Source organism: Cyprinodon variegatus, unplaced genomic scaffold, assembly GCF_000732505.1.
Source record: "Cyprinodon variegatus isolate N-32 unplaced genomic scaffold, C_variegatus-1.0 Scaffold1716, whole genome shotgun sequence".
In the NCBI taxonomy this organism is placed as follows: Eukaryota; Metazoa; Chordata; class Actinopteri; order Cyprinodontiformes; family Cyprinodontidae; genus Cyprinodon; species Cyprinodon variegatus.
This window is the reverse complement of record NW_015152169.1, coordinates 89,407-100,739: the sequence shown is the minus strand read 5'-3', so window position 1 is coordinate 100,739 and position 11,333 is coordinate 89,407. Positions and strand designations below refer to the sequence as shown.

At 39.9% G+C, this 11,333-nt stretch overlaps 1 protein-coding gene across 1 annotated transcript; it reads right to left on the bottom strand.

Annotated features, from left to right (window-relative positions):
* Positions 1–793: 793 nt before the first annotated feature.
* Positions 794–6,437, bottom strand: LOC107104384 (cysteine and histidine-rich domain-containing protein 1-like; the record flags this gene model as incomplete). Its single annotated transcript, XM_015404375.1, has 6 exons — positions 6,201–6,437; positions 5,710–5,759; positions 5,572–5,628; positions 3,121–3,275; positions 2,794–2,897; positions 794–846 (listed from the first exon to the last, which is right to left on the bottom strand). Coding segments are annotated over exons 1-6 (480 nt in total), but the record flags the coding sequence as incomplete, so codon positions are not given.
* Between the last annotated feature and the right edge of the window lie 4,896 nt (positions 6,438–11,333).

The window sequence follows — 11,333 nt, the reverse complement described above, 5'->3', positions numbered from 1 at the left end:
GTATGATCTTGTTGAATTGTCTCTAAGGAAATTACCTCTGGTCAATTGTCTCAAGCTTTTTTCTGCCTCTATCAGGTTTTCCTCAAGGATTGCCAAGTATTTAGTCTGATCCATCATCTTTTTTCCTTTAGGTAGGTAGCTTCCCTGTAGAACTAAGGCATTTCCACAGCATGATGCTGCCACCGCCATGTTTCATAGAGGGCATGGCCTATTTGGGAGGATGGTCTAAGACAAGTTTCTGCCAAATATCTTTTCTGCCTGTTTTTCTAGTGAAGGCGTTTGCAATTATCTTTATTCACATTAAAGCAATATGCAGATAAAGGCAGATATTCAAACCATACAGATTTTCATTAAAGTCCTATAAACCCTCCTTTATTTTCTCCCACTCTACCATCATGCACCACCTTTTCCAGTTAAACCCTAATGAGATTAACTGTTGTTTGCTGTAACTTCACATTATGTAAAAACTCTTAATGATGCCTTTTGACACATTAGGGTAAGTCAGCCACTGCAGCATCCAAGTGAATAATTCAAAGAAACAAAGTTTAAATGATTAAAAAAAGCAGGTTTTAGACAGAGCGATGGCAATATGCAGCCGTAATGTGAAATCACTGCATTCAGCAGTTCTTGCCGTTTCCTCCCATGTGCAGACATCAGCCACCGGTGCAGATAATGAATTTCTCAGCTTCTGCTGATGTCAGATCAGTGACTATTTTGGGCCTCGGCAGGAATACCAGAGACGTTACCTAAACACACACACACCCACTGAAACACACCAGGAGGAGACACTCACTGTTTTGCAGCCTGTGTTCTTGCAGCGCGTCCCGTGCATAACATTCTCACTCTCTGGGAGACAAAACAAAGACAGGTTAGAAGAATTTCCAATTCAATTATCTTGAAAAATGAACAACGTCTTTCAGCATGCAGGTGGAGATTGATGGGGCTGAATTCATGGAAAGTTTAAAGGATGAAACTGAACTAGAATGAATAAACTGTTGAATTAAATGCATAGAAATGTTCATCCACCCCATCAACACAAAGTCAGGCACGACTGGGTAAGGTTAGATTTGTGATTTTAGGAAGATTTTACAAGGAAAAAAAGATGGTTGCCATATATCCACCCCTTCACTTTGATACCTGTAAATAAAAAGGCTAACGATTACTTTCAGAGGTTATTATTTAGTAAACATCGTCTGGTGTGTGAAGTAGGTGCTCTGTTAGAAAAAACATTTCTGCCTTCAATCCAGCAACATAAATCTCCTTTAGAGCAAAATCTGCTTTTAAAAGGTGAAAGTTGTCAAATATCTACTGTATGAAACATTTTGCCATTTGTAATAAATCCCAACTTTATTCCTGTTTGTAGGTTAAAACTCAAACTTTAACAACTAATAAAATAAATAACACACAAAAAAAGCTTAGGAAAGCATTTCTCGTTCTTTTTATAAAACAATTTGAGAAAATTCTACAAAATTTAACTAATATAAAAGTGTATATAAAAACATTTGTTGGTTCTTAGTTATTAAAGGAAATTTTAGAAGGTCCATTGATTCATCTGTGGCTGTAAAGCTCCATGTTACAGGAGGCCGGCCGTCTAAACAGATGAAGCCAAGAAGCTTCTTCTAACTCTGGAGGAGCTCCACAGCTCAGGTGGAGGAAATCAGTCACCAGGATATTGCTGTTCACAATCGGAGCTTTTTAAAAAAGAAGTCATGTTTGCAGTTTTGTCATAAGCCAGGTGACAGATGGGGACCAAGAACTTAAGCTAAAACATCACAAATCAATCTGAAAACAGAATCTTTCCCTGCAATCAATATATAAATAAGTTCATTTTTATTAGAATTTGTTTATTTTTTCTTGAATTGAGCAGGTAAGTGGGTCTATTTAGACTTAACATTAAAAATAAGCAAATGCAGTCTCCTATTTCAAGCACATAATATTTAATTATCTTATTTCAAGGGGTAAATATATTAATTCTATTGGCCGATCAACTTATTAAGCTACTGAAATTAAAGGTAAATATACTAATTAAAAAAATTGTTTAGATTGTTTTTGCAGTTCCTGAAACACAGCGGTGGCAGCATCATGCTATGGGGATGCCCCCCTAATGGGAGGCCAAACGGGGAAATAAAATCAATGTATTTAAGTTAAACTTCATAGTTATTGATAACTTTGTCTGGGTGTATCACAAACAAAAGTGGATATTGTGCATATTTACTCACACTGGAAAAAAAAAGATCTAGAAATAAGTAAAAATGTCTTAAATTAAGTGTATTTACTCTTAATTTGAGTAGGTAAAAGAGATAGTTTGCCAATGGGATGATTATTTTCACTCTTAGAATAATATAATTAGATAATATGCACTTGAAATAAGACAATGTAATAGTTTTTTTCTTAATTTACATGTAAATTGTCTGGTTCTATTGGCAAAATGTCTCACTTTCCTCCTCAATTCAAGACAAAATGCACTTTTTTAAGATAAAATGACTTATGTAGATTTAGATTTATTGACGTGAGACAAATTGATAGAAAAATACAAATAAAAACCTGAAAAATCAACTGCATCTCTGATTCTCCTGCCTGATTGTTGGATTAATTGGCCTCGGGTTTTCCTGAAGCAACGTTTGAGAGTGGGAGTTCATTTAAAGCAGAATAGAATCATGCAGCATGTTTCATACGACCCTGGATGTTTCAGAGTAAAAGGATATAAGAAGAGAACAGCTGTGCTTCTGTTTGCGATTGAAGGCGTTCTGTAAAACCCAAAGCAAAGTTCTGCAGAGAAGCAGGAGGACTCACCTTTCTTCTCGCTCTCTGCGCTGTTGCTGAGTCCCAGTTTTTGCAGCTCCTGCAGGAGCGACGCTGACACTTTGTGTGGCAGTTTGGTCAAAGGCTGATCTGAGCTGTACAGATATAAACACACAGTAAAAATCCACCTAATAAATCAGCATCAATTGAACCTAAAGACCCCATCGTGCTGCGTTATTTATCACCCGACGTGTGCGGCAGATGACCCCACCCTGACCTCTGAATGAACGCATGCACAGCTTGGATCTGACTAACGGTGATGTCTTAGCAAACTGAATCCCCTCAGATGAGCAGCGGGGGCTGGGAGGGGCTCCTCACCTGGGCCTCTCTTTCTGCAGCGCCTCGGCGGATTTGGGGCCCTGATAGATGATCTCCTGGCCGTTGGTGTGTGAGATCTGGCCTTTGTCTGAGGACACCTCGGGCCTCAGAGGCTCCTGAGGCTTCACGTTGCTATGGCGCCCACGGGTGCAGCCCTGTGGGGGGAGAGGAGAGGTACTGTCAGATCAGGACCTCCTCTACTTTGGATACACTGCGGATTGGAGTTTAAAAAATACAGAAAGTGTTATAAAAATATCTTCCTTGTTAGGAAAGCTTCTCAGCATGACTGACAAAACTAAGGAGGCATTTTCACCCACTTCCTCTGGACAGAATTGTTTTAATCCAGCTTTGTTGGAGGTTATTTCATGCATAACAAACCAGTTTAAACTCATATCACTTCATTTCAGTTGGATTTAATTTCCAGCCTTTGAGTATGACCTTTATTTATAGATTATTTTAAGGTTTTTATAAGATGAAAGTGACTGAGCTTAAAGCCGTAAACATCCTATAGGATCCACTGCTAGAGAGCAGAGTTACATGGCTCCTTCAATGAAAAGCTCAGGTCCCAGAGTAGCAAAGCAGTCCCAGACCATCATACTGCCACCGCCGTGTCTGCCTGCAAGTAGGGTATGTTGGTTTGTTTGAAAAGTTGGTGTCAGCAACTTTTCTTCTCTTCTATTTATGAATTTGAGACCTTTTTGCCTGCTTCATGTTGTCAACAAGGTTCTGCCTTAAGTGATTTCTTGATTCAATCTGCCAATATATTACTATTTATTATTACGATATTAACATCTAAAAGATTTTAAGATATTCAGATTTCATGAAGTTGTGACACATAATCAGGAATGAGTAAAACTGCAACTCCTGTTCCTGAGGCCGTAGCTGTAAAATATGAATCAAATATTGATGCAAAGAGCATCAATTTGCATGATGTTTGTCCTGCAGTAATTATACAGAAACACCAGCGACAAAATCTAATAATTGTTAGGTTACATATTTAAAAAAAATAGGTTTATTTAGTTTAATAATGAAATGATTCGTTCCTTTAAACAGGAGCCTGGTTAGAGTGTATCCATATTATTCCACGCCTTCCTTAACACCCAGCTCTACTGAAGTAATCTTCATCTATTTTGCAGACCCAAATGGAAAACCAAATAACTGATTAACTATAAGCCCAAATTACATGTGTGATACATCATTTGAAGGCTAACACCTTATTTATGAATATATAAATGAAAATTGGGTGAGTAAAACACAGCTTAGGATGTGTTTGTTGTTGCAAAAGCAGAAAATGAGTAAAGAAAGCTTTTTTTTGCCATCAATGACCAATTAAGTCCACTTAAGCTCTAACAGGCAGTTTATACCAGTTTGATGGCATAAAATCATTACAGTTCACAAATCTCCCATTTGGATAAAACATTGCAGGTTAAAATTATCAGGTATCCCAGATTCACCACATAAACAAAACCAGCAGAACAGCTTGTTGAGATAAATTCACACGCAGCAGCGTCACACGCTCAGCATTTGGATCGTTTCAGGTTTAAGCCTTTGATAAATTTGCCGTCGCTCGGCCGTTAATGGAAAAAATGTTTTCCTGTAGACTCTGAGCAGCTAATTTAGACCCTCCGAAAGAAAAGCCTCCACAGCATGATGCTGCCACCACCGTGTTTCACAGTGCTGTGTGCTGAGGGATGTATGGTTTTGGTGTTTTTCTGTTATAAAGTCCAAAGTGGGCTTCCATAGACTGTCCACCTTCTGTTTTCTTTCCCTTTGATTTGCTTGATATCTGTGTTTCATTTCATATTTATTTATGAAGGGCTGCAAACTCACAATTTTATTTATTGATTTATTTGCAACACTGGGTAAAATTTCCGTTGACTTGTACTTGTGCAAAAAAAAGAGGTTAGGGTTTCTGAGAAAACTTAAAGTTCATTTTTTTCTAATATTTTCTTAGAATACTACATTTAATGTCATCATTTCGAAAATCTGACTTTATTTTCAGAATCTTGGCAGAAACACCAATTTTATTTTAAAAAAAGACTAAAATTAAAGTAAAAGTTCTGGATTTCTTCTCAGCAATTTGAAGAAATAAGTCAGATCTTTGAGAATTGAACCCTATTCCCATAAGCCTCTGAATAATCCTTCATAAATCAGTGATTGTTAATAATTGAATGTTGTTTTGACTCCTTAAAGGTTATGAAGGCTGTTTAGATAAAGGGTTGAAGAATAATCCACTAGTTTCCCCGGTTAGATTTCATCACCCTGCTGTTAGCAGATGGGTAGGAAGTTAAAAGCTTTACTCTGACTCCATTTTACATGAAACGTCTTTTTCCTCTACTTGATTAAAGTTTCATCAAAGGAGCTGAATATTTTCTGATGTTTTCCTGCTCACACTGCAAATATTCCCAAGGATCCTAAATGAAATGCACTCATTCGACCCAGAGCTGTTACCTTGATGGAGAGGAACTCTGAGAAGTCCGTTGTCCTTTTCTTACAGCAGGACCAACCCTACCGACACAGAGGCACAGTAAACATGGAGCCTTGCTGCGAACGTTTATGATCAACGTGAAAAGCTGAGGATCTGCTCACCTTCAGGGCATCATGGAAGATGGGGATTCCTGGGTGGAAGATGCAGGAATCTGTAGGGACAGGAAATGTCAGGCTGCATGTAGTGAGCAGGTCCTAACAGCTGTTGGCACAGGCGGCCATAGAGGCCTGGGTGTCCCATATAAGGAGCCTCCAGCAGCACTTCCATAAAAACGTGGCTGATCACGCTCTGTTTGCCTCCCATGCTGCACACATCCAACTAACACTTTGTTTTTCAACTTTCTGGCCAAATCCAGGTCTAATCAGTTGCTTTTTGCACATTTCTGTTTGCTTATAACTCATTTCCATATTTTTTTAACCACAGGTTTCCATTTTATTTGCAAATAAAGGCGAGAGAAACACATGATAGTCTTCACCATAAGTGATCACCTCAGCTGACACCAACAGCTCCTTTAGAGGACACAGTTTATGCTTTTAAATGAACAGCAATCCTAAATATGACAGAGAAGGAGCAGAAGTAGGCAGGATCTCACCATCCTTGTTCTTGCTGGGGTCAAACTTCTCGCCGCAGCCTTTGTTGTAACACAGAGCCATGTTGGACCGGTTGGTTGGTTTCTCTGAGGTCTTCCTCCTCTCTATGATCTTCCCCCAGACCGCCTGTGTCTCCCAGTCTTAATGCTGCGCTCCGGCCTCTAGAAGATTCTCGTCTGAGGCAGAAAGGAGAGATCCAGAAGGACCGGTGGCCTTCTACAGAACTAGCAAACTGGGAAAGGAGGGGGGTCCTCGCCTGGTTGAATGGGAGATAAAAATAGCAGCTCCCTCCTCCTTTCAATTTACAGCTGTCGCAACTTATCTGCAGGTGGGGGTGAGCATTCCTGCCATGGAGCATGGGCTGTCACAGACAGGCCTGGTGTGACGAGGCCGGCGGCTGCTGCAGCGAGGCGGACGGCTACTGGATCAGCTCCACATCAGTGAGATGCAGGTTCAACCTGTTCAAGGAACTGGGAGACGCCTTCAAAAACTAAAGGAAGGAAACTAAAAATTGGGACAGGCTGTCAAATATTTAGCTCTTTACTAGGAAATGATCAATGTTATTTACATTAATGCAGATTTTATGGAAATATTATCCATTTCAAAGTCCCAGCCGTCGGGCTGTGGAAGTGGAGGATTCCTTTCCTGTATTTTCCTCACCCCCCCTCACATGGTGGACACCATGAAAGGAAGCTGGTCCAGTTCCTGGTGCAGCTAATAATTCCTAAACCATGACACCTCCACCACCATGCTTCACAGCTGGCAGGTCGCCTCCTGCTGTCCAAACGTTTCGGTTTTACACTCATTGGTCTAAATAATATCATTCCAGGAGGTCAGATTTCTGCCTGGATGCTGTTTGGTCCGACCTTCCCATTTATAATAGAGGATGTAGAGACTTAGAGTCTGAAAACTAGTCCCAACCTTGGATTCAGACAAAAAGACATGTTGGTTGTTTTTATTTAAGGGGGCTAAAGCCGGTTCTGGGAGTATGGATTGATCTCTGACTTGACTTCAAACACCCTTTGCTGAGAGCCAGTGAAAACAAAAAGGAGCATTCATCCAAGACACTTTTCTTGAAATCTTTTTAAATCATACGTGGCTAAAATCTAAGAAGGTTGAGTTAAGGAAGTTTATATATACATAAAACAGCTTATTTATCTCTGCATTGCTTTACTGCCGGATCTCAGAGAAATAAATGAAAAAAAAAATTTTTCAAAATAAAAGGACTTTCAACCAGTACTTTACTTTTAAAGGTTCCTTCCTCTTCTACCCATTTATAAACACAAGATATTTGGCTGCTTTTTTTAACTGGAGACAACGTTGTGTTCAAATGACTTTCCTACTGGCAGAAGCAGAGCTAGGGGGGCGGCCATGGCCACCAAGAGCCGACCTTTGGCCAGCTGTGCAGCAAACCCCAGTCAGGTAATTAGTTTTTCCAATGTGGAGGAAATGGAACCCCAATCCCAGACTGCTCCCTAACAACTACCTCTTAACTACTGAGGGTCACTCCCAGTGAGGTCACAGGTGAGGGGGTATAAACAAGAAAAGGGCAACCTATTCACTCTAATGGACCAGTAAAGCAGTCGTTACTATGGTGACACAATGGCATTCCACGTGCATGGCTGCAGCTTTGTGGCACAGGTTGACATGACATCGGACACTTGCCCCTTTCTTCAAATAAATTTATATGATCAAATAAAAGAATTTCAAAGAGGACCTTCCCTTTAGGCAGGCATCCCCAAAGTCGGTCCCCGCGGGCCGCTGTCCTGCAGGTTTTAGAGGTTTCTAGGTCCAGCACAGCTGACTTACATTGATAGTTGATTAACAGGCTTTTGCTGAACTGCAATCATCATAATCAGCTGTGCTAAAGCAGAGAGACCTCTAAAACCTGCAGGACAGCGGCCCTCGAGGACTGACTTTGGGGATGCCTGCCTTTAGGAATTAATGATGCCTTTTTTCATTTCCTAACTTGTTATTTTCTGTCAGTCTGCCATCATGTCGCTGTTACACCCACTGCCCTGCCTGCACTGATTTAAGGGCTGAATGGTCCAACCAACTATGTGTTTTGGGACGACCCTTAATATGAAGGTTCTTCCGCGGGAGCGAGCAATCAGAGGGTTAGTGCTTAGGGTTTAGGGACTGGTTTGGGAAAGACGGTAAAAAAAAAGCAGCTGCCTTTGATTCAGGAAGTGGTGGAAGTTAATTCAAGAAGCAGTTCTAAACCAGAGGGTGGCAGCAGTGAGGCTCTCAAGCGGAAAGTTAGAATATTAACCATAACTCCCTATAGATATACAGATTAATTATTTACATAATATGAAATTGAAGCTGAAATCTATGAATTAATATATGTGGATATATTTTGTCAAAGGCTTCATAAAAAGATGCCTGTTTTCAATTATCTATTTTGAAAATACAGAAAGATACTCATTTTCCTTCAGTGTGATTAGGGTAGATCAGGGGTGGGCAATTCCAGTTCCGGGGGGCCGGTATCCTGCAGCTTTTAGATCCATCCTTGGTCCAACACACCTGTATCAAATAGCTGAGTTATCCCCTCAGTGTGCAGTCAGTTCCTCCAGAGTCCTTTTAATCATCGAATTATTTCATTCAGGTGTGTTGAACCAAAGGTACATCTAAAATTTGCAGGATAGCGGCCCTCAGGAACTGGAATTGCTCACCGCTGGTGTAGATGGACCATGAACTGGTTTTGGTCTGGATTTTATTTAGTGTTGCACCAATGTCAATTTTTGGCCCTGATAGCGATACCTGGCTGTGCAGTATCGGCCGATACAGATACCATCTGTTTGAAATTGATGTGTGTTTGTATATATTAAGAACTGCATACTACTTGGATGTAAAATAATTGCCATCATGGCTTTGTCAATCTGCTGCCTACCTTTGTGAAGCAGGAAAAAGACTAATACAAGGTGAATCCAGTAGATTTTTTATTGCCTACCTGGAATGGGTGACAATAGCTGAAAAAACTTTTGGCTCTCAAAATGGTATCGGTGCCCTAATTGTTGGTACTCGCAGGTACCGATACCACCATTTTAGTGCAGGATCAGAGCCCCGCCCGATACTGTATCGGTATCGGTGCAACGCTTATTTTATTTGGTACTATTAGAGCAGTGGTGGGCAATTCCAGTTCCTAAACAACTTTTAGACGTGTCCTTGGTCCAAAACATCTGAATCAAGTAAACAGATGAATAATAGTTCTGAAGTAACTGACAGCATTCTGAGTTGGTAATTCAGCCATTTTATTCAGCTGTGTTTGACCAAAGACTAATCTAAAAGCTGCAGGCAACGGCTCTCAGGAACTGCAATTGTCCAGCCCTGTATTAGAGCAAAGGGGGTCTGAAAACAAATGCAAGCCACACTTTTACTGTAGCTAATGATTTGTGTTGGAGATTACTGCCCTACATCAAACTCATTGGAGTTTAAGGCTCCAACATGAGGGAAAAAAAGCAAAGAGGTTTGTAGTAACATCCATGAGAAAGTCAGGATGCGGTTTTTCTCAGGAGAACCTATCGAAGCGCTGTTACTCACATGTCAGTGGCCATAATGTTATGAGTGATTAGTGTGTTTAATCCTGGACGCACACAGATAAACGGCCAGCCTCTGGAGGAGGTCAGATTTTTCACTCTGACAGAACGGCTGCAGGAACGTTTAGAGTGATGCTCTCCTTTTGTGACGAACTCTTCATCATTAAAGGCAAAAAATACGACCAAATGCATCACAGCTGAATGCTACTCTGAGCCTGTTAAAGCCTGGCATGAAATAAATATACACAAACACTTTCATCAGTCAGGGAGCGTTTTTCATCCCTCACCGTGTGAGTGTTGGTAGAATAACAGTAAAGGTAGACGTTCCCAGGTCTACAGCAAATTATAGACACAAAACAAACAGAACAAGCAAAGCGTGCACCAGAGATTGAACAGCTTCTTTTCACCTGTATCAGATACAGATGAGTGCATAGTGAAGGACCGAGCAGAAAGGACAGTCAGGCACAGGGTTCTTTGATTTAACCCAAAAAGGAATAAATGTCTACAAGATGGAAAAAGGAGGTCAAAGGAGCAAAAACTAGTCAAAATAACCAGAAACAGAACTCAAACAAACTGACCTGCCTTATTAAAACAAAGAGAAAATGAAATAGTGGCTGAGCAGTTCACCATAGAAACACATGGAGCAAAACATGCACATACCTAACTAAACCAAATGAAGCTAAACCCCATTTCCCCCCATAGCACTGATGTGGTATAGTCCAAATTAGCTCAGCCCCTCAGCCGCGGGACTAGATCAGCTGGAAGACAGGCTGTGTTCAAATTCATGGGCTGCATCCTGCAAGGACCCGATCTACCTGGACTGGATCCTTGGAAGTCCTTGAAAATAAGGAGACTTGAAGAGTTTTTGCTGTGAATTCAAACAGGTCCAGCCTTTTTGTTCTTTCTCCTCTGTATGCTCTGTCGCTTAGCAACCGTGATAGTTGACACATAAAGCATGAAGAGAATGAAATACTGAACTTTTCAAAACTGTTTTTCTTTTTCTTTGTTTATTGTAAATTAAATAAAGACAACACCCAGGAGAATATAGAGTGGAATAAATGTGAAAACCACAGAGAGCATAAACAAATAAAGGTTAAATTAAATTAACACGCTGCTGTCATCTTGCACATATCTGATGTTATTTTTAAATATCCATTACAGTAAAAATGTCCATAGCTGGATAATTGGTTATTTATTCTCCAGGTGCACAGTTTGATATTGTTAAGACACTATATTGTAAACACAGTATGTTATTATCTATATTTTAACTCTACACTATCATGTTATTCTTATACATTTTTCAATCCATTTTCAATAATCTTTCTGCTGCTGTAAATTTCCCCTTTGAGGGACAATAAAAATATTTTTTTATTCTATAAAAAGGATAGAAAGATAAAAGTAAATCTAAACAAAGTATGTATGAAAAATATAATAAAATCTCTTATATTCCACCTAAAAAAATACTTAGTTAAGCAATTTGTGCAAAATAGCAATTAAAAAATAAAACTCCTATCAGATTTATAGTCCCCACACTGTAGATATATTAGAATCTGCTCTTAAATTCCAGTCAAACTCATTTACACAGTAACAGATAAA